Here is a 22,360-nt window from a genome sequence, read left to right as displayed (position 1 = left end):
GTGAAGGGGATCGGCACATGCTGACACGTACTCAGAGGGCATTAGGTCTCCTTGAGGTTTGATGCCATGAATTTAACATGAGGTCAGTCAGTATGTGGGTGTTCCGCTTCCAGCAACACACAGCTGGTCAGCGTGGGCTGGGGCTTCCCACTAAGTTCCACGTGGGAGGGGAGAGGGGAGGGGGCTGGGAGGTTTTGAGTGAGTTACCTGGACAGGTTCAAGGTCACAGAAGCCTTGACTTGGAAGGCGAGGGTGAAGCAGCAGGAGGCGAGGGCTCAGAGGTAGAGGTGGCCCTGGGAGCCGGTGGCTGAGATGGGAAGAAGGAACGGCCCCACCATGACCTTGCCTGCTGTACTCACCCCAGAGGCCCTTGGCAAGGAACAGTGCCAACGGCCCTTACCACGAGCCAGGTACCAGCTGTGGAGCTTCAAATCCATCACCGCCCTCACGGGAGGGCAGGAGAGTGGGAGGAGGCAGAGAAGGGGCTGAGCCAGCACCACGGGCTGTGGCTGCACTGAGCCCCTGGCCTCCACGTGCCCTGGCCGGAGTGGGGCCACTGGCCACACAAATGCATCTCAACTTGGAAAGGGGCAAGGCTCATGGCGTCAGGGAGGAATAAAGACCCTAAAAACAAAACTGCAGCCCTGCTCCATAGGGGCCTTGCTGGCCCATCACAGACAGGAAGAGACTAGAGGCTGGGGCCCGAGCTTCTCTCCACCTGGGACCTTTCCTTCCGTAGCAGAGGCCAGGCCAGCCTGACCCTCCACCTGGGCTGAAGGAACGGTTCACCTGCGGCCTCCACAGGGGCCCACAGGGATGGCACCCGGGCTCTTCCCTCACACAGTCACGGGGAAGGTGGGGAGGAGACACCCTTCCCACAATGCTCTGGAAGAGCCCACACTAGAAGCGCAGGGAGGCGCTCCGGCTCCTACCTCCCCTGGGCAGGATTCTCCGCCAGCCTGACATCCCCTTAGAGAGGGACAACTGCACAGCCTGCCAGGTGTGACCAGCAGGTGGCGCCAAAGGAGCCTCCCACGTGCTGAGGGCGGGTGCATGCCCCTGCAGCTGGGGTCCAGGAGGAATCAGCAGAGCCGCTGCCAGTGCAGGCCCCACCCTCTCACCAGGGCATCTCTCCCACCTGGAGCCCAAGGCAAGCTGCTACCAGGAGGACAGTCTGGCTCAGGAGGAAGACTTTGGCTCTAACCGGTTTGGCTCAGTGGATAGAACATCGGCCTGTGGACTCAAGGGTCCCAGGTTCAATTCCAGTCAAGGGCATGTACCTTGGTTGCGGGCATATCCCCAGTAGGGGGTGTGCAAGAGGCAGCTGATCCATGATTCTCTCTCATCAATGTTTCTAACTCTATCCCTCTCTCTTCCTCTCTGTAAAAAGTCAATAAAATATATATATATATATATATATATATATATATATATATATATATATATTTTTTTTTTTTTTTTTTTTTTTTTAAAAAGGAAAAGAGTAGGACTATGGGGCCATGTCTGTCAGTGTGATGGGGTTAGGCTTCTCCAGACCCCGTTTTCTCTCCACATTACACATGGGAGTAGTCTCTAGCAACTATCTCCAGATATCAGGGTATTCTCTACCCCTCCTCCCCGCCCCCACCTCGCATTAAGCTCCCGGTGACACAGCCTTGAGACGGGGTTTGAATGCCCAGAAGTGTACATTTTATTGTCGACGCTGTATGGCGCTAAGGCACAATGGGTTTGTCCCCAGGAAACTGAGAGGAATGGAGCAGCAGGTGTTCTTCGGGGCTGGGGCTGGGACTGCCGGCCGCCTTTCTGGCTGGCAGCTGGGACTCGGACCCCAGCCCCAGGAGGCCCAGGGCTGTGCTGAAGAGGTTGATGGGAGTGGAGCCGTCGGTGATGAGGGTGGATTTCAGGCCCAGGCTCTGCAGCAGTTTCACCTGGAGCCGCAGGAGGGTGAGAAGACGGTCAGGCCGGGCCCCTTGGCCGCGTCTCCAGGGCGGCCTGCCACCCACTCATCTGACTCAGCCGCACCCAGGCTGTCCTCAGGCTCAGTGACCGGTGAGGGCATCAGCGGGGCGGGGGCTCATCCTCAGGCCTGGAAGCTCGGTCCCTCCCTGCAGCTGCCCCAGGAGCTGGCCACCCCACCCTGCGCTTGCCAGACCCTCTGGTCCTTAGACGCAGCACGTTTCATTGTCTTTGCATTGGACTCTCTCCTCGGAAGCTCTTGTCAGCTCTGCACAGGGCTCAAGGACCCCTCTTCAAGTGACCTTCCTTAGACCAGCTAATCTGAAGTGTCCCCTCCCCTTTCGCTGTATCACCCACTGGACTTTCTTTGAAGCACTTGTCCCACGGGTGCCCCCAGAAGCTCCGGTCCATGCTGAGCTAGTGCTATATCCAGTGCGACACCGTGCTCCAATGACACAGGTCAGGGCCTGGCTACCGGGACAGCTCCACCGCTCCCCCCCACCCCTCATCCCTCAGCCTCTCTATTGGCCTTCCCGGCTCTGCCTTCTTGGTTCCCTGTGTGGCCCCATCCCCCACTCTCACCTGCATCTCTGGCCCCGCGATGGCAAGGTCCCTGATGGTGCTGGGGCCCAGGGCCTCCGTCATCTGCTTGAACTTCTTCACCTCCACCTCGGCCAGCTGCTGGGCCTTGCTCACCTCCAGCTCCAGCTGGGACCGGGCGTAGGCCAGTTCCAGCTCGCGCACTTTCTTTACCCGCTGCAGCTCCGCCTCCTGAAAGGGGAAACCGCATTCTCTCAACCCTGTGGCCCCAGGGCAGTCCAGCACGCAGGAGGGAACCAGGTGGAGTGATGGGACTGTACACTTCTAGTCCATTAGGTGTGGCTCCTGATGCCACCTTTTAGGCAGCGACCCACGGGAGGCCCTCAATCCCAGCCTCGGGCCCCTCAGCTGTAAGTGCAACGATACCTACCTCCGTGGGCTTCCCAACATTAAAGAAGATCATGCATGTAAAACATGTGCAATACCTGGAACAAAACTGTCCAATGTGTGAACACATATCACACAATAAAATGAGAATCATCATCATCTGTGGCTTCCAGGCAAGCAGGAGGTGAATTCATAGAGGACAGAGGACTTTATAAACCACAAATATGTGGATAGAGCTGTATCTTAGGGCACTTGGCATCCCACTTGCCTTCAGGAACAGCAGGGATTAGGCGTCTTCCAGACCCCAAGGCCACACCCCTCATGGGCATCCCCCCACTCACCGTCTCAATGGCCAAGGCCTCTGCCTTCAGCTTGGCCTGCAGCACAGAGCCCTGTCCCTCGATGCGTGCCGCCTCTGCACGGGACTCAGCTTCCGCCTTGGCAGTCCCAGTGCTCTCCACGGCAGTGCTGCAGACACCCCCGTCAGCGAGGCCAGGAGAAAGCCCTGCCCTGCCCTGCCCTGCCCCCTACCCCCTGCCCTGCCCCCTGCCCTCTGCCCTGCCCTCCTCCAGCTTCAACTTGTGCTGCAGCCACTTTCACAGACACACCCCTGGCTCCCCCCACCTGCTGCTTTGTCAGAACCCTCAGCAGGACATCTTTTCTTTTAGTTCTGATTTTTTTTTTTTGAGAGACAGAGAGAGGGAACATCAATGCATTGTTCCACTTGTTTATGCACCCACTGGTTGGTTCTTGTATGTGCCATGACTGGAGCTTGAACCTGCAATCTTGGCGAACAGGGATGATGCTCTCACTAACTGAGCTACCCAGCCAGGACTTCCTTTAGTTATTGACCCACCTCAGAGCCTCCAGCTCCAGGAGTTCCCTGCGAGCTTTCTCGGCTTCTGATTGGTCCAAGATCTTCTGGCGCTCGAGCCGGCCACGGGCTTCCTGTTCTAGTCTCTGAGCCTCATGCCTGGATGGAGAGAGAACAGAGGAGATGCTGGTGAGGGGCGGAGCTGATCAACATGGGACAGACCCGTGGGAGGCACCCAGCATGAAACGAAGAACGGTGTGTGCACTGCGCGCCTGGCATGATTCTGGGCTCTGGAATGCGGTCATGACCAAGGCCCCTGCTTTCATACAACTTGCCTTCCAGTGGAAAGAAACAAGGAGGAGGATTTCAGACAATGACCAGTTCCCTGAAAGTGAGGACACAATGACTTGGCAACAGGATGCCGCTTAGTCAGGGTGAGAGCAATGGGCTCTCCAAGGAGGTGACCTTTGGGCTGAGGCCCGAGGAGGAGCCTGTCCTGCAGCCTCCAAGGGGCAAACACTGGGCACAGGAGCAGCCAGTGCCGGAGGCCTTCAGCCCAACTGTGCCTTTGAAGAGAGAAAGGAGCTGGTGGTGTGATGCCAACAGCAATCAAGGCTCAACTACAAGACTGTACACACCCACACAGGAGTGCACCTAGAGTGCCCAGCTCACGGCACTGGGGAGTCTGAGCCACTGGACACCTACAAACAAGGCCACCCTTCCAATTCCAGGAGACATAGCAGCTCCGCCCAATACATAGAAACAAACAGGGAAGCAGCCAAAATGCGGAGAAAGGGAAACATTGTCATAAATGAAAGAACAGAAGAAATCTCCAGAAAAAGAACTACCGTGTTTCCCCGAAAATAAGACATCCTCCGAAAATAAGACCTCTTACAGGTTTCCTTCTGAGTGAAATATAAGGCATCTCCCTAAAATAAGGCCTCCCTAGGCTCTGTCTCAGAATGAAAATTAATTTACGAAAGAAAAATAATTCACAAAAGAAAAATAGATCAGAGCCGAAACTGGTTTGGCTCAGTGGATAGAGCGTCGGCCTGCGGACTGAGGGGTCCCATGTTCAATAACAGGCAAGGGCATGTACCTGGGTTGCGGGCACATTCCCAGTAGGGGGTGTGTAAGAGGCAGCTGATCGATGATTCTCTCTCACCGATGTTTCTAACTCTCTATCCCTCTCTCTTCCTCTTTGTAAAAAAATCAATTAAAAAATATATATATTTTTGAAAAAATATATAGATCAGATTCCCGCAGGAATGAAAGCCTATCTCCAGACTCTTGCTATTGCAATAAACAAGCATTCAAAGACAATTTGCACGTGGAAATTAATGACTACAATGAAAATAGAATGGAGAGAAATCAGAGTGGAAACTTTGTGAAACCTAAACTGCAAGAAGCTGTGACTTGGGTGAAGAATTCATGGGAGAAAATCACTGACAGTTGCAATGCACTGCAAGCAAGCTACCTTGACAAGAAGTACTCATTTAAAGACAGTGCTATTGCTAAACATGAGAGATTTGGTCCACTGATTCTGAAAGAAATGGAGTCACAAGAAATTCACCAGAAAATTCAGAAATTGGATTGTTATGATGATGTTCCAGAAGATGATGACATGATTGTCATTGAATAAATGAGTAAATTCTTGATACTGTAGGATTCAGTTTGTCTGGTTTGTGTTGACAACTACCGTACCATATACAGGTAATAAATTTCCTTTATTTTCATTTAACAATTCTTCTTCTTCATGGAAAAATAAGACATCCCCTGAAAATAAGACCTAGTGCATCTTTGGGAGCAAAAATTAATATAAGACACTGTCTTATTTTCGGGGAAACAGGGTAAGTGAAATGGAAGCAAGCAAAGTTCAAAACAATGGTTATAAGGATGCTCAAGGATCTTAATGAGAGCTTCAAGGGACTTATTGAGAATTTCAAAGACATGAAAAAGGACCAGTCAGAAATTAAGCATACACTAATTAAATGATTTATAGAGATTCAACAGTAGAGGATTCTGAGAATCAAATCAATGATTTGGAATCTGAGAGAGCAAAAAACACCCCATCAGAAGAGCAAAAGAAAAAAGAATCCAAAAAAATGAAGATAGTGTAAGGAGCCTCTGGGACAACTTCATGTGTACCAACATTTACATTATGGGGGTGCCAGAAGGAGAAGACAGAGAGCAAGATATTGAAAACCTATGAAGAAATAATGACAGAAAACTTCCCCCACCTGGTGAAAGAAATAGACCTACAAGTTCAGGAAGTGCAGAGAGCTCCGAACAAGAGGAACCCAAAGAGGCCCACACCAAGACACATCATAATTCAAATGCCAAGTGCTAAAGACAGAGTCTTGAAGGTAGCAAGAGAAAAGCAGTTACCTACCTATAAGGGAGCAAGTGCCCATATGACTGTCAGCTGATTTCTCAACATAAACTATGCAGGCCAGAAGGAAATGGCAAGAAATATTCAAAGTGATGGAAAGCAAGGACCTACAACCAAGATTACTCTACCCAGCAAAGCTATCATTTAGAATTGAAGGTCAGATAAAGAGCTTCATAGACAAGAAAAAACTAAAGGAGTTCATTACCACCAAACCAGTATTATAATACATGAAATGTTGAAGGGTATTCTTTAAAAAGAGGAAGAAGAGATAGAAAATATGAATAAAATGACAATAAATACATATCAACAATCAAATCTAAAAATCAAAATAAACAAGGAATCTAATGAACAAAATAAACTGATGAATAAAATAGAAACAGAGGCATGGAAACATGGGTCTGATGAATCTCAGAGGGGGCGGGGCAGGAAGGGATTAACCAAAGATCTTATATGCATATATGTATCACCTATGGACACAGACTATAGGGTGGTGAAGGCCTGGGGTGGGGCGGGAACTGGCAATGGGGGGGAGGGGAAGATATCTATAATACTCTCAACAATAAAAATTTTTAAAAAACTAAAACTAACAAAAACAAATCAAAGGAGCTACTGGGCCTGGAGCTTGGGAGAAGGCTGGAAGGCGAGCTGGGGGAGGCAGGGCTGCATCCAGAGAGCCTGCAAGAGCGCCGAATGAGTTTGGTTCCAGCACAGCAAGCGGAGAAGCCACGGGAGCAGGGTGGCATCTAGTCACACTGTAAGTGGACCATGCTGTCTCACCCAGACTGACCGTCCAGGATGCCATTACCCAGGGCCCAGCAGGGGCTGGAGATGGAGACCCTGGAGAGGTCTGGCCACGGGAGGCACTGTGGGCCCTGCCCTCACTCACTTGGCCGCTGCCTCCTGGGAGTTGGTGGTAATCTCGATGGCCAGCTGGACGCTGCGCTGCAGGGCGTCCCGGGTCCTCTGGTCCACGGGCTCCACGGACTGCACATCCACGCTGCTGACCACCAGTCCGTTTTGGGGGAAGACGGCCCGGTCCCGGGGCTGGAGCAGAGCCTCCGCATCGGTCTTTTTGGGCTCCAGAGTCTCGAAGCCGAAGACGGCCGTGCGGATGATGCGGGCCGAGTTCTTGTGGAAGTCGTCGAAGGTGACCGAGGCCACGGCCCCCCGCACCCGGGACGCGATGGCCTTGCAGGCGTCGCCCACGAAGTCGGGCACGGAGAAGAGCTTGGCTGCCTCCTGCGGGTCCTTCCGGTCACTCAGCTCAAAGTGCCTGTGAGCAAAGGGGCCCAGAACAGGAAGCTTTTCCTCCAGGAAACGGCTCTCTCACCTTCAAATGCGACCGACGCCACCTCCCTGGCTGGCAGGGTTGTTCAGGAGAGACTGCTGATCAGGGTCCCCCTGGGCCGGTGAAGTCCTAAGAACCTTACACGTGTTCCCAGCTCATTCTCAGTCACTATGAGGAGCGAAGGAGCATTGTCCTCATTTACAGATGAGAACACAGAAGGCCATGGGGGTTAAGTCACAGGCCCAGAGTCGTACAATATATGGACTCTGTACAAGCCAGGAAGTCGAACCCAGTCGGTGTGGCTCCCAGAGTCTATGCTCTGAGCTGCCACGCTCTCACACCCCTATGGTATCAGCGCCTCATCTGCCTCTGTCCGGGTCCCGGCCACTCAGCTGAGAGGTGAAGAACACCTCCTTAGCTGGTTTGGCTCAGTGGATAGTGTCTCAGCCTGCGGACTGAAGGGTCCTGGGTTTGATTCCAGTCAAGGGCACATGCCTGGGTTGCGGGCTCCATCCCCATTGAGGGACATGCAGGAGGCAGCTGATTGTTGACTCTCTCTCATCATTGATGTTTCTCTCTCACTCCCTTTCCCTTCCTCTCTGTCAATAAAAAATATATATTTATTTTTGAAAAAAGAACACTCCCTTGGGAGTAGTTGAGCATCACTTCTCGGTGTGGCTTGTCTTCTCTGTCTCTAACAGCTGCCATTTGATCCCTAACTATGTACAGCAAGCATGTCAAACTCAAAGGCTAACCCCAAATAAATGAGGCATGCGGCCCCTGAGGTTGACATGCATGATGTACAGGGCATTGTTCTGATGCTCATTGCATCCTTTTGTCAGTCTGTGACATTTTATTTATTTTTGTTAATCCTCATCTGAGGGTATTTTTTCCATTGATTGTAGAGAGTAGAAGGGAGGGAGGGGGGGAGAGAAGCATCAATATGAGAGAGACTAATTGATCGATTGCCTCCTCCATGCACCCCAACGGGGGCCGGGGATCAAACCTGCACCCAGGAATCTAGCCCGTGATCCTTTGGGGTGACCCTTCAGCGTGTGGACAGATGCTCTAACCGCAGAGGATTGAGGCCTGTGAAACGGATGGTCATGTGACAGATGGGGAAACTGAGGAAAGTGTCAAGTCATCGGCTCAGATCCACAGCCAGCAGATGGCAGGCCTGGGAGCAGACCCAGGCAGTGGCCCCTGAGCCTATACTCTGGACCTTCTGCCCACACCGCCTGCTCCCGCCGGCTGTGTCTGACCAGCCCTCCGACAGCCCGTGTCCGACCGGCCCTCCGACAGCCTGTGTCCGACCGGCCCTCCGACAGCCCGTGTCTGACCGGCCCTCCGACAGCCCGTGTCTGACCGGCCCTCCGACAGCCCGTGTCTGACCGGCCCTCCGACAGCCCGTGTCTGACCGGCCCTCCGACAGCCCGTGTCTGACCGGCCCTCCGACAGCCTGTGTCTGACCGGCCCTCCGACAGCCCGTGTCTGACCGGCCCTCCGACAGCCCGTGTCTGACCGGCCCTCCGACAGCCTGTGTCTGACCGGCCCTCCGACAGCCTGTGTCTGACCGGCCCTCCGACAGCCTGTGTCCGACCGGCCCTCCGACAGCCTGTCTGACCGGCCCTCCGACAGCCCGTGTCCGACAGGCCCTCCGACAGCCTGTGTCCGACCGGCCCTCCGGCAGCCCGTGTCCGACCGGCCCTCCGGCAGCCCGTGTCCGACCGGCCCTCCGACAGCCCGTGCCCGACCGGCCCTCCGACAGCCCGTGTCCGACCGGCCCTCCGGCAGCCTGTGTCCGACCGGCCCTCCGGCAGCCCGTGTCTGACCGGCCCTCCGACAGCCTGTCCGACCGGCCCTCCGGCAGCCCGTGTCTGACCGGCCCTCCGACAGCCTGTCCGACCGGCCCTCCGGCAGCCCGTGTCTGACCGGCCCTCCGACAGCCTGTGTCTGACCGGCCCTCTGACAGCCGTGCCGTCGTGGGGCTCAGTCCGTGTGGGACTGTCCTCCATCGGTGCCCAAACTCCTGCTCCCAGAGGCGAGCCTGCACCTTCCCATCATTCCACGGGGCCACCAGACTGGGTTTGCGGGAACGCCCTCATTCTCAGCCCAGCGCTGGGCGGAGGCATCGCTCATCCTGGGGGTTCTGCAGGGGCCCTCCCCAGAAGCCCGCCGCCCCGCCCCCCTTACCAGTTGTAGGCCAGCTGCAGCTGCAGCCGCGCATGGTCCGCCGTCTCGATGGTGATGACGTCCGTGAAGAAGTCGGGCCCGAGCAGCAGGCAGAGCGCCCGGCGGGCGTGGGGGCGCTTGGGCCGCCCGGCCGAGAGGGACAGCACCGTGAACTGCTCCTCCGGGCCCAGCGACACCAGCTCCGGCCCGAACACCACGCTGCGAGGCGCGAGGAGCGAGGAGCGGAGTCAGACCCACCGCGCGCAGAGCCCCCCTGCCCCGTCCCCCACCCTCACACCGGGCCTCACCGGGCTCGCTTCTCCCGGTAGTCGTACACCTGCACGGCTGCGTTGTGCGGGACGCGGTAGCTGACCACGCGCGTCTTGTTGCGGGGGACGGAGGGCAAGGGCGGCCCCTTGGCCGTCTCCTTCCCCCTGTCGGCCAGAGGGTCCTGCCCCTTGTTCAGCAGCTCCTCCACCCCCGGGGGCAGCTCCTTCTCCCACAGGACCTCGTCCTCCGTCAGCATGTAGGTGCTCCCGATCACCGCACGCACCTGCCGACAGGGGGGCGTGCGGGGTTGGGGGTGCAGGGGGGAGAGCTGGCCTGGGCAGTGGCCTGCCCGGTTACACGGTCTCTGGGGTGAGGCCGTGTCCACACCCGCTATCTGCAGGCTCCGTACTCTGTCTCTGGGGACGCCCCTTCACTGGCAGCCTCAGCTCCTCCTCCCTCAATGGACGCCCCCCCCCCCCACCCCGCGCTGCCTCCCAGGGCTGGGAATGAAGGACTTGGCACACAGGAAGTGCTTCATGTTATTTCTTCTGGAATTTTCCTTCACGGGCAGCTAGGCTGTGTCCCGAGGACTGAGGTAATCCTAGGAACCAGGTGGCACACACTGACCCTGCCTGGATTCTGAGCTCTACTTGTAGGTCAGAGATGTGGTCCTAGGTCAAACCAAGATCAAGCAGAGGCTCAAAGAGGAGGGACCATCGGTTCTCCCTGTTCCTCTGCCCCCAGCCAGACCCTGACGTCAGGGCCAGATCTGCAGCGGGAACAGAGTCCCCAGCCCGAAACCTGGCTCACCTCCTCCCCAGGGGAGAGGTTAGATGTTTAAATGAAGGGAAGGAAAGGCACATAGTCCACAGGCGGCTCACACCTGCCAGCCAGGCGCTCAGCCGCTACCAATGCTGCTGCCGATCCCTCGACCTGCACCGGGCACCTCCCCCTCGGACTCCCCCATGTGCCCAGGGCAGTGACAGGGCCCACCCTCGGCCGGTACCTTCCCCGTCTTGACGTCCTGCACGTAGATGCCCTCGTTCTCGTCCAGGGGGATGGTCTGCCGCTCCTCCACCACCTCCACCTTGGCGGACGGCACGTACTCCAGGGGCCCCCGGATGAGCCAGTGGTCGCCAGCCTTGTGCAAGACCTTCTCCTCGCCTTCCCCCTCCTCCAGGGGCTGCAGGGCCCTCAGCAGCAGCCCCTGCTGCTCCGACAGCACGTACACGTCCTGGATGCCTCGCTCCAGCCTCTCCCCCGGCTGCAGGAAAAAAGACTTCTCTCCCTAGAGGGGAGACGGGGGGTCAGGAGCTGGCACCCCAGGCTGGCGGGAGCCTCTGATGGCACCTCTGCCCGCCCCTGGGCTCATGTTGGGTCAGGAGCCCCCATGGCACTTGCCCCGCCCCTACGTTATGACACAGTGAAGTGTTAGCTGGACCCCAGGCTCTCTGCGATGCCTGCGGATCTCAGCTGGTCAAACCCGCCCTGAAGACTCTGCAAACGTCAGGACCTGAATCCTCTCAGCTCAACAGGTAAGAATTAATGTATTGTTACTCGTCTCCCCTACGTTTTGTTTTCTTGGGATGGTGTAGTCTGGGTATAGGCAAACTCTGGTCTTTAAGCCAAATCTGGCCCACTGCCTTTTAAAAAAATACACAGGGGTGGGCAAAAGTAGGCTTACAGTTGTAAGTACATGAAAGTTTATTCTTATATTTGTTAATGATTGTACTATTATTAACCTATGTTGCCCACCCCTGTATAAACTACATGCTGTAAAATTTACCCACTTCAAGTATATAACTCCATTGTTTTAGTATATCCACAGTTGTCCGATCACCACCACAATCTACTTTCAGAACACTGTCATCATCCTGAAAAGAAAGACTGTGCCCTAGATCAGTTACAGCCCACCCACCCCACCAACCTATTTTCTGTCTGTGGATTTACCTGTTCTGGACACTTCATAAAAATGGAGTCAAACAATATGTGGTCTTTTATGCCTAGCTTCTTTTGCTTGGCATATGTCTGAGTTTATCCATGTTGTGGCATGCTGATCATCAGTACATGAACTTTAGCTCATGTTCATTTCCTTTTATAGCTGAAGTAGAGGCCCGGTGCATGGATTTGTGCACCAGGGAGGTCCCTTGGCCTGGCCTGCGGGGATCTGGCTGAAACCGCAGTCTGACATCCCCCGAGGGGTTCTGGATTGCCAGACCTTTCCCACTCTCTCCCCTCAGATTCATCTATTCCCTGTTTCCATGCCTGTGCACTGAGCGTCTGCCCCCTGGTGGTCAGTGCACATTATAGCTATGGAATGAACAGTCCCTGTATAGTTCAGAGAGGGGATGAGGTAAAGGCTGGGGAGGAGGGTGAACGAAGAGTTGTTTTTTTGTTTTACACAGAACGACGATTCCAGGAATATGAAATACGGAGTTTCCTGGTCAGTCTGCAGCGCGGGGCTGGGGCAGGGCCAGGGCCGCGCTCCCAGGGAGGCAGTGTGACTGGAGGTCAGGGCTGTTGCCCAGGAGATCAATGGGTATGTGTCTCAGAGCTAGAGCCTCGTGCACCACGGCACAGAGGGAGCCACGACCAGCGGGCCTTTCCAGAAGGTGGACCTGGTGCGGAGACAGGCAGAGGCCCAGCCGCTGACGGACGTGCCCTCCGCGGGGGGCGGGGGCACCTACCTTGACCACAAGCTTCTGCCCCAGCTGGTTCTTGCCATCCTGTCCGACGGGGTCGAGGATCACACAGTAGTTGCGGGGGCCCAACGTGGTGATGGGCACGACCCCCAGCACCTCCTCGTAGACGTCGGGCACGTGGGCCTCCGTGTCCTGCACCGTCACCAGCCACTCCTCCCCGGTGCGGCGGGCCACGCCCCGCAGGTCCCGGAAGTTCTGCAGCGCCCGGAGGTGCAGCGCCGTCTGCGGAGGAGACGGGTGTGGGCGTGAACCCACCTCCGGCCTCCTCAGGGGGCCTGGGGGCCCCGGTGGCCACCAAACGCTCCGGGTCTCAGTGACAGTCCCCACCACCCAGGACCCCCGAACCCCTCCGGTGACCCGGACTCTCCTCAGGTGACCTAGCACACTGCTCCTCTTCCTCGCTGTTACCCCACCCCACCCGCCCGGAGGCCCTCACCCGCACGCCCAGAGCACAGACCTTTTCCGTGAGGATCACGGCGTCCACCAGGTCCAGGACCTCCTCGAACACCGCGGGCAGGTACGCGCCCACAGAGCGGATCAGCCATTCCTCTCCTGGCGGGGAGGGGAGGCGGGCAGTAAGGGTCAGAGGTCACCCAAGCTTGCCCCCAGCTGCCCCCGGCCATAAACCCAGGCCAGTAACCTAACTTTTGTGTCTTGGTTTTGTTAGATGGAAAATGGGAATGGTAGTGACTCGAGGTTGTTTGGGGACCAAATAAGAGACTATTTGCAAAGCATTCTGAGTCGCACCTGGCATTGTACAATGGAAGACATTGTCCATACATCACATTTGTCACATACAAGTGCCAACTGCATGGGGTCACCCGCTTTGCTGACCCAGAAACAGACAAGGCCACGGCCCTGGCGCATGCTAGAGGGGGAGGGAGAAGGGAAGGCCGTCAGCAGGCGGTGATCTCAGGTCAGGGCTGGACCTCGCCTGCGTGAAGGCGGCTGGGGAAGCGACGGTGGGAGCCCCCAGCGGCGTCTAAGATTCCAGGGAAGCACTTCCTCCCGGGCTGTAGCCACTTGTGGGTGGCTTTCCCCACCGTCCCCCACTTCCCTGCAGGTGAGAAAGTCGGAGCCACGGCCTGCACACACACACACACACACACACACACACACACACACACACACACACCCCGTGCTCCTCCACCCCTCACCTGTCACCCTCTCCTTGCCGTCCCGGTCCCGGCACTCTTTGCGGGCCCTCAGCCGCAGAGCCTGGTTCTGCCTGACCACGGTGGCCTGGATGATTTCCACGACCTCCACCTCCTTCCGGGGGATGTATGTGCCTGAGGGGAAGGTGCGGCGGGGTGAAGGTCGGGGGCGAGGGTCGGGGGGCGAGGGTCGGGGGGCGAGGGTCGGGGGGCGAGGGTCCGGGGGCATCAGGGCTGTGATGGGAAGGCAGGCCCAATGGAAAGAACTTACCGGGTCCTTCAAAGAGCCACTCGTCTCCGGCGACCACCTTGTCTCCGTTTTCATCCTGGAAGTCCAGCAGCGCCTTCAGGTGGAGCGCCGTGTTGGGCAGGACCACCTGCAGTGGGGTGATGTCCTAACGGGGAGAGGGGGGCATGGGCACTCAGTGCTCTGGCCCCGGAAGTCAAACCTGATATCTTGGAGGTCAGAATCCACCCATCAATCTTCACACAAGCCCCCAAATAAGAGCCGGAACGAAACGTTCAAGGTGGGGGTGGTCCCAGAGCCATCCGGTCGGAAGGACTAAGAGTTGACAGAGCAGGAGCTGCTGTGGCTGGAAAGCAGCGGTGAGAGAGGCAGGGGTGTGGGAATCTCTCTCCACCCTGGGGAGCTTTTACTACTGGCTCCCATGCCGGAACTGGTGTGGTTCAGTGGATGGAGCGTTGGCCTGTGGACTGAAGGGTCCCAGGTTTGATTCTGGTCAAGGGCATGTACGTTGGTTGTGGGCACACCAGTGGGGGGTGTGCAGGAGGCAGCCGATGGATGTTTCTCTCTCATTGATGTTTCTTACTCTCTCTCCCTCTCTGCAAAAAAAAAAAAAAAATAATATATATATATATATATATATATATATATATATATATATATATATATATAAATAAAAAAAATAAATACTAGCCTCCACCCCCCGCTCCCCCAGCTGGGATTTAGTCGGTCTGAGATAGGCCCTAGATATGGGTGATTTTCACCTTCTGACCGTTTCTGACTTAAATAAAGGCGATTCTGATGCAAAGTCTACCCCTAAGGCTCCACACGGAGTCCTCAAAGGTGACGTTCTATTATTCTGTGTCACTTTCCACCTCCACACACACTCTCTGCAAAGCACTGACATCTCAGCGGACAGAGGGTCTGGGGTCCCCTGGGTCACCCTTCTAGGCTGCCAGGGCCAGGAAGCGCAGCTTAGCGGAGGAGCCCGAAGGGAAACGGGTAGAAGGGCAGGAGGCGAAGGCAGACAGTGATGGGAGTGCAGGCGGGACGCCCACAGGCTCAGGCCCAGGGCCCGTGCCACACGGAGGAGGGCCTGGCCGCCAGGACAGCCCCCAGCACCTTCCCATGGGGAAACCACGGCGTCCGAACCTGGGCCTCCTCTCGTCCGCCATGGCTGTCACTGCCCACCAGTGTCTGGCACCTTTTGAATGAATACAATGCTTCCTCTTGGCACAAGCCATTCAGTGCCAGATTGGCAGGGAGTTCCCAGCAGGCTCTGGAGCCTGGTTGGTCCGGTGGGGAGACGGGCTGACAGCTCTCAAAAGGGGCAAGCCTGCTGTGGGCACGTGCAGAGGAAGGGGCGTTTGGGGGAGGCCGGTGGAGGGGCAATGAATGGATTCCACCCCTAGTGAGAGCCGGGAGACCCGCCCCGGCCCCTCCCGGTGCCAGCTTGTTTTCCCTCCGAAGGCAGTGTGGGAGCAGGACGGGAGAGGGGCTGGGGGGGCCAGGCACACACCTTCTCCAGAACCTCCCCCGGGTACAGGGGGAAAGGGTCCTGGGCCAGCCGGATCTCCAGGTCAGCGTGGCGCAGCCGTACTTGCCCCGTGACGTCGAACAGCACCGAGCCCTGGGCGTCCCGGCACACCGGGTTGGCCACGGTGCAGTAGTGACGTGGGGGGACGGTCACCATGACCAGGGGCGCAAACAGGACCCTGTGGGAAGGGGAGAGGTGGCGTGAGGAGAGAGGAAGCTGCCTGGGACCCCTGTGAGGGCCCGTCCTCAGAAGAAGTGAACGATCACGCCAGCCAGACTGACAGCCCCGCTCCGCCCCGGGGCCCCCACAGCCCCGCCCGCACACCGACCTCTCATTGTCCTGCCGGATGTAAGTCTTTGGCCCGACCTCCACACGGGACACATTGCTGTTCTGGTCCAGCACATGGATGTAGTGGTAAGGGGGAATGCGGATGATGGACTCTTCAGTCGCCATGGTAACTCCTGTGCCCAGGGCAGCATACAGAGGGATAGATGGGTGGGAGAAGATACAAGATGAGAAAGGGGCCTAGGAGGAGGCAGGCAGGCGCCTGGAGACTGGCTGGAAGTGGGGGAAGGACCTTCCTCCTCCAACTCGGATTATTCTACCTCTTGCTGTGTCCGTGCCCAACTCTTCCTGTTTCTTCCCCCCTGGGCAGCACAGCTCACCCAGATCTCACCTCTGCCAGGACTGCCCAGCACCGCTGCCCACAGAAGCCCAGGGCTCTCGCTGACCCTTTTCCTCCTTCCCGTCAGCTTTACGGCCTGAGCTGCCCGCACTTTTCCAATCTCCAGCCCCCACGGTGGAGGAGCTGGGAGTGCAGGTCAGTCTTTAGGGGTGCTGTGGCTCCCCCAGGGGCCAGCAGCTTCATTTCAGGGGGTCCCGAGGACCCCAGCATTATTCAACTGACAGCCCGCAGCCCCAGAATATTTGCATAATCGTTGCTTCTCCAGCCCCACCCTGTGCTTTAAACAGTCCTGCGGTCCTTGACGAGCTGATGTTCCTGTAGAATCAGCTGGATCACACAAATTACTTCAGTTCTTTCCCCCCTTTCCCTCAACTCCGAGTCCCGGGCAGCTCCGTCCAGCGACTGGCCCAGTCAGGAAGTCACACCTCCCACCTACACCCCATCGCTGCCCCCAGCATGCCTTGGACTTTTGACGGCATGTACCTTTGGGTCCCACAGAGGGAACCAAGTTTACTAAGCAACTCAGAGCCTGTCTCCCGAGACTCTGGTCAGTTTAAAAGCCACCTGCTGCACCCTACAGCCAGCTTCCAGGCTGAGTGAGAAACGGGAAGGAGGGAGGGAGAACTGGCACAGGAATAAGAGGCAGGAGCCACAACACTATAGAATCAAGGCGAGGAGACCCAAGAGTTTTACTTGATCTATATAATCTGTAAAATTTCAACTTTGGGGTTTAGAAATTGAGAGTTTTCACAAGCCCCTAATTCCTGCTTTTCTTGAAGCATTAGGACAGTGGTCAGCAAACTGGCTTGTGAGCCACATGCGGCTCTTTGGCTCCTTGAGTTTTTAGCAAAGGCCAGCTTAGGAGTACCCTGATTAAGTTAATAACAATGTACCTACCTATATAGTTTAAGTTTAAAAAATTTGGCTCTAAAAATAAATTTCAGTTGTTGATATTTGGCTCTGTTGGCTAATGAGTTTGCTGACCACTGCATTAGGAGATAGACCCTACATTCCGCAGAGAATTGGTTAGAGCCACGGAGCAGCTGTGTGCTTTAGGTGGGACAGGTTTTCCTGCTTACCACAGTCCCCACCACTCCCTGTTGCCTTCCACCTGGCCCCTCATCCCACCTGCCCGCTCCTGCTCAAAGTGCTGTAACTCAGCAGCTTCCAACAGGACTTTCTGCAATGCTAGAAATAGTCTAAGTCTGTGCTCTCTGGCTGACCACATTGGAAATATGGCTAGTGTAACTGAGGAAGTTGTTAAATATATATGTATTGATTTCAGAGAGGAAGGGAGAGAGAGAAACATCAATGAGAGAATCAGATTGGCTGCTTCCTACACACCTTACACTGGGGATTGAGCCCATAACCTGGGTATGTGTCCTGGTCGGGAAGAGAACCGTGACCTCCCAGTTCATAGGTCAACGCTCAGCTGCTGAGCCACGCCAGCCGGGCAGCTAGCTTTATACTTTAATTAACACAGCCAAGTGCGAAGGTACCAAATATGATACAAAACATTGTGGGCTGGTTTTCTTTTTTCTTTGGGGGCGGGGAGAGGAGATAGCCAAGTACATACATCTGAAACTAATACAAAGTAATATTGAATATAAACTAATTGAAGAAAAAAAAATAGCCAAGTGTGGCTGGTTGATCTCTTATTAGAGAGAACAGCTCTCAGTAGCCGAGATGGGGACGAGTCCTCCAAGCCACACAGCACATTATGGGGTGCTATTGCGAGGAGACTCTCAATGGAATGGCTCCTTTGCGGTTCAATGGTTAGTGCTACAGATTCAAACAGTCTGCCTGGGCTTCCTGACAAGCCTGAGCTGCGGCTTTCATGCCTTGTATTGTTTCCTTAATCCCTTGCTTCATTTTAAAAGGGGCTACAGTTTTTATCTGTTTTCCTGGGTCACTTTTCACATCAGAGGGATGTTATTCTACTCATTCTTTTATCTTGCAACTTTGTATGGGAACTGACCTTGATACTTTTCTGTGGTTCCTTTTTTATATGAATTCCCCTCAACTCCTAGGAGAGCGGCTTTCCTAAAGCCAGAGCGCCCTCTTCTGTTGATGCCGGGTAGTGCTTGAAAATACTAGGGCTGGCGTTCTGCTTTTGGGGTTCTGTTCCCCTCCTCACTCTCCTTTCTCCCTAGTGTCCCATCCTGCTCAGCTGTGCTTCAGTCCCTGAAATTGCTCCCTGATGCGGGGCTCCACACATGCTCGGGGGCTGGAGCTGCCTGGATCTCCGTTCTCCCCTTTACTGGATCGGTGACCTGAGACAAGTCCCTTGCCTTCCCTGGCCAATGAAATGGGAATGGATAGGGCAGTGGTCAGCAGACTGCGGCTAGCGAGACACATGTGGCTCTTTGGCTCCTTGAGTTTTTAGCAAAGGCCAGCTCAGGAGTACCCTGATTAAGTTAATAACAATGTACCTGCCTATATAGTTTAAGTTTAAATAATTTGGCTCTCAAAAGAAATTTCAATCATTGTACTGTTTATATTTGGCTCTGTTGGCTAATGAGTTTGCCGACCACTGGGCTGGGGCATTTACCCAGGTGAGGAGGGCCGAGTTCATCATAACGCGCTTGGAGCAGAGCCTGGCCCTTCGGAAGCACCGTGTCCACTGAGGCAGGGAACGGCCTGAGGCCACTTTCCTATGCATTTAGAGCACGTGACCCAACACCAGACACCATCTCACCCGCACTGGCACCTGAACCTCGTTTCTGGTCAGGAATGTGGCGGGTCTTGTGTCATGCCAGCCGTGGGGCTAGAACTGCAAAGAAAGGGGCACCTGGCAGCTGCATGCAGCCTTTTCTCGCTGCTCCTGTGCTGGGTCCTCTGCAGTGGCAGCCTGGCCAGGAAGGCAGATGGGGAGAGGAAGAGCGCGGGCTGCAGGCGGAGGTATGGACAGGCTCTGCGAGGCCCCCCAGGAAGAGCTGAACTCCAGGTTATGCAAGGCTGGGAAGCAGGCTCTGGAAATAGTCTCCAATGGCTCGTTGTTGGATGATCCCAATCCCCACCATCTGTCACCCCAGCTGGGCGCAGTCAGCGGGGCTGAGAGTTTGGCCCAGCTCATGACTCAGCTGAGAGTCATCCTTTCAACGGATCAAACTGCGCTCCTTCCTTGTTCTGGAGCCAAGCCTTTGCCAACTACCCTTGTTTCAGGACTTTTCTTAACCTCCCTGCCCAGTTCACCCAAGAACAGACTTTGCCTTTTCACTCGCCATCCACAGGAGTGAGCCTCAACACAGGGCCTCTCGGGGGATCCAGCGGAACCATTCGACTCAGGCAGGATGTTGGTGACAAGTTTCAGATTTAGACTTTAGTGGTTACCAGACGGCATGTAACCTTCAATAGATCAGGGCGTGGCTCAGTTGAGCACTGACCTATGAACCAAGTCATAGTTTGGTTCCCAGTCAGGGCACATGCCTGGGTTGTGTGTGTTGTGTGTTCGATCCTCAGTGTGGGGTGTGCAGGAGGCAGCTGATCAATGATTCTCATCATTGATGTTTCTCTTTCTCTCCCTTATGAGGGAAACGTTGGCTATTTATATTTCAATATATATATATATATATATATGTTATAAAATTTTTAAAAGACAATGGTTAAGGAGTCTGTTGACCTTTGAAGGCCCTGCCCTGGCTTGGGTTTGGCCCTAACTCCCCAAATCCATCCAGATCTCCCTTCAGTGCCTGCTTCGGAGATCTGCCCGAGGCTGCACTAGGGGCACATTTCCGGGTTGCCTGATCACATGTCCCCATGGGTCATGTGGCTCCTGTAAGAACCAGTCAGTTTTCACCCAGTTTTCTCCCTGCTGCACCTCACCCGCCCCGCTGACAGGGGCAGGGGAGTGGGTGGATGAGCAGAGACAACAGCCTGAGGAGGAGGGGCTGGGCTCATCCTCTAGTTAAGAGACAGCTTTCACCTGTCTCGGCTGAACGGTAAACTCGGGCTGCAGTAAAACGTAATTAATGAGCAGGAGTCGCTCCATATCAGAGATCTTTAGGGTCATCTGTGCGTGGCTGACAGTGAATCTTAAACCAGGTCGTGATGCAATCACCGCTATCAAGCTTAGGCTTAGGAATTTGCATGTGAAGTGCAGCCCAAACAGGTTCCTTCACCGATTTTCCTTTTTTTTTTTTTTTAAAAAAATATATTTTATTGATTTTGTACAGAGAGGAAGGGAGATAGTTAGAAACATCGATGAGAGAGAATCATCGATCAGCTGCCTCTTGCACACCCCCTACTGGGGATATGCCCGCAACCAAGGTACATGCCCTTGACCGGAATCGAACCCGGGACCCTTCAGTCACCAAGCCGACGCTCTATCCATTGAGCCAAACCAGTTTTGGCTCCTTCACCGATTTTCAACGTTCCAGCCTTTGTTGGAGAATGAGTCACACTGGGGCACTGCTAAGGCTGTTCTCCAGATCGTGTCCTGGCTAGGGAATCGCCTCCCGCTTTAGGGACCACAGCAGGAATTCTGGAGGATCTGTCTCACATAAATCACTTAGCAGAACTTTAGAGACTATTCTTCCTAGAAAAGCTTCCTGAGCTCCAGCCCAGCTAGGCCACTTTGGGGAGGAGCAGCTCAGGGTGCCTCTCGTCCTACCTCCATCGCCCTCCCACGTGCTGCCAATGAATGCCAATCGCTGAAGGGAAGGGTCGCCTGGACTAGGACCCAGGACCCGGCTTCAGAACCCCTGGTCACGTCAGTGTTTTCTAAACTTGTCGTCGTAGGACTCAGCTGTGAGTGCTCCCAGGTCTGACCCCAGACCCAGTGGGAGACTCAGACTTGTACCATCGGCGAGTACCCCTGAATAACAGCTCCCCTTAGTCCTCATTAAGAACTTATCTGTGTCAGGCAAGCGATAATACCTTTCATTAACTCCTTTACAACCTGGAAGTTAGGGAACTTGCCGAGGATCACAGAATGATCCAGGGCCGAAGCCGGAGTTCCACCCCAGGTGCCTGGCTGCAGGCACCAATGTCAACAAGACCAAGAACAAGGGCTTGGGTGGGTCTGGGTACTCTCCAGGGAGTGGCACCAATGGCAGTTCAAAGGTGGGCATTTTCTGCCACCTGAGAGGGCAGCACTCAACAAAGAGGCCGGGCCAGTCCAGTGGCTGCCCTGCCCAGGAAGCACCACTCAGGGCTGGGTGCCCTGTGCCAGGGGAGAAACAGGCAGGCGTTCCCAGGGAGTCAGCTGGCACTCTTCCCCCCCCCCCCCCCCCCCCAGCCAACCTTCCCCCATAAGCCAGGGGCTCACCTGGGCAGGGAGGAAACACAGAGCACTGCCTCAGCCCCATTCCCGCCCCTCCTCGCTTCACCCTGAGACCAAGGTCCCCAGCTTCCATTGCTCGTTTCCCCTCGCACGCAGGGTAAGCCTTGCTCACCCAGCTCCACCCCCTCTGGGATGGAGCCTGAGATTGCTCTAATGGCGACTCAAGTGGTCACAAAGCCCACAGTGGGCACAGCCCCGAGTCGGACGGTATGAAAACCTCAATATTTGGCAAAATTGAGGGGTCTCAAAGGGAACAAATCACATTCCAAGAACTCTGGGGACAGGCCAGAGCGCAGGCCCCGGGGAGAGGCCAATGAACACAGCAAGGCCCAATCTAATCCTGGGAGGGTGAGAACGGGCCCTTCGCTTCCTCTGGCCTTGCTGCTGATGTGGGAGGTGGAAGTTAGGGAGGCCCGAGATTTTGGAGGTGAGGGGTGTTGGCAAAGTGACAAATTGGTCTATTTTTACTTCAAAAGACAAAAAACTCCAAGAAAAGCAAAATCTCTAAAGGCCAACCCTCCACCCACCCTCTCACTCCTCTGCCTCAGAGGGTCCCACCTGCCCTAAGAGAAGGCACTAAGGGCAGGACAGGGCTGGAAAGGGTCACAGGCCCTGCCAGACTCGGGGTGTGGGGGCCAGTGCTCCGTACTCACATCCAGTAGTGTGGCTGACTGCAATGACTCCTCACGACTGGGGGGAACTCAGGAACCCAGCCCCAGGGATCACTTCCCGGTAGCCAGCACTGGGCAGGGCAGCCCCGGGGTGGGGCTTAGGCATTTAAAGGGCCCTCGCAGCTGTTGCTCCTTTCCTCCTCTGGGCGGCTCTCACTGCAGCTGCAGGCGCTGTGCTCGTTTAACAGAACCAGCTGGCCTCACTGGAGAGACTGGGAGAGGTCAGAGGACTGACCACAGGTGGACGGAGTTCACCTCTAACTT

The 22,360-nt window shown here is 55.5% G+C and overlaps 1 protein-coding gene and 1 long non-coding RNA gene across 6 annotated transcripts; one reads left to right on the top strand and one right to left on the bottom strand.

The window, feature by feature from the left end:
• Positions 1-1,670: 1,670 nt before the first annotated feature.
• Positions 1,671-22,232, bottom strand: LOC118704865 (major vault protein). 5 transcript variants are annotated; one of them, XM_036412900.2, is made up of 15 exons: positions 22,079-22,232; positions 15,785-15,923; positions 15,439-15,634; positions 13,947-14,070; positions 13,679-13,810; positions 12,979-13,073; positions 12,507-12,743; positions 10,826-11,107; positions 9,858-10,102; positions 9,571-9,768; positions 6,976-7,362; positions 3,740-3,856; positions 3,225-3,351; positions 2,539-2,727; positions 1,671-1,928 (listed from the first exon to the last, which is right to left on the bottom strand). In XM_036412900.2, the coding sequence occupies exons 2-15, from the start codon at positions 15,907-15,909 to the stop codon at positions 1,713-1,715; spliced, it is 2,670 nt and encodes an 889-aa protein (XP_036268793.1). In that variant the 5' UTR covers positions 15,910-15,923; positions 22,079-22,232; the 3' UTR covers positions 1,671-1,712. The 5 variants fall into 5 exon arrangements, with proteins under 5 accessions (XP_036268793.1, XP_045428408.1, XP_036268794.1 ...); XM_045572452.1 differs by having other exon boundaries at positions 15,785-15,917; XM_036412901.2 differs by lacking the exon at positions 22,079-22,232 and adding an exon at positions 21,984-22,034.
• On the top strand, positions 11,106-12,672 carry LOC123651314. The gene is made up of 2 exons (XR_006739938.1): positions 11,106-11,354; positions 11,637-12,672. It is a non-coding gene; the product is annotated as an uncharacterized LOC123651314 (long non-coding RNA).
• Positions 22,233-22,360: the final 128 nt, after the last annotated feature.

The sequence above is a fragment of the Pipistrellus kuhlii genome, unplaced genomic scaffold (genome assembly GCF_014108245.1).
Source record: "Pipistrellus kuhlii isolate mPipKuh1 unplaced genomic scaffold, mPipKuh1.p scaffold_m20_p_48, whole genome shotgun sequence".
NCBI classification, from domain to species: domain Eukaryota; kingdom Metazoa; phylum Chordata; class Mammalia; order Chiroptera; family Vespertilionidae; genus Pipistrellus; species Pipistrellus kuhlii.
Note: the sequence above shows the minus strand (reverse complement) of the source record. Positions and strands in the feature narration are given on the sequence as shown.

Excerpts from the sequence above, each read along its gene's own strand:
- LOC118704865 (XM_036412900.2), bottom strand. The coding sequence starts at position 15,909 with ATGGCGACTGAAGAGTCCATCATCCGCATTCCCCCTTACCACTACATC. Across the intron at positions 15,635-15,784 it reads ATCCGGCAGGACAATGAGAG|GGTCCTGTTTGCGCCCCTGG; the intron begins GTCGGTGTGCGG and ends CCCTTCCCACAG. Across the intron at positions 11,108-12,506 it reads GGCAGAAGCTTGTGGTCAAG|GGAGAGAAGTCTTTTTTCCT; the intron begins GTAGGTGCCCCC and ends TCTCCCCTCTAG.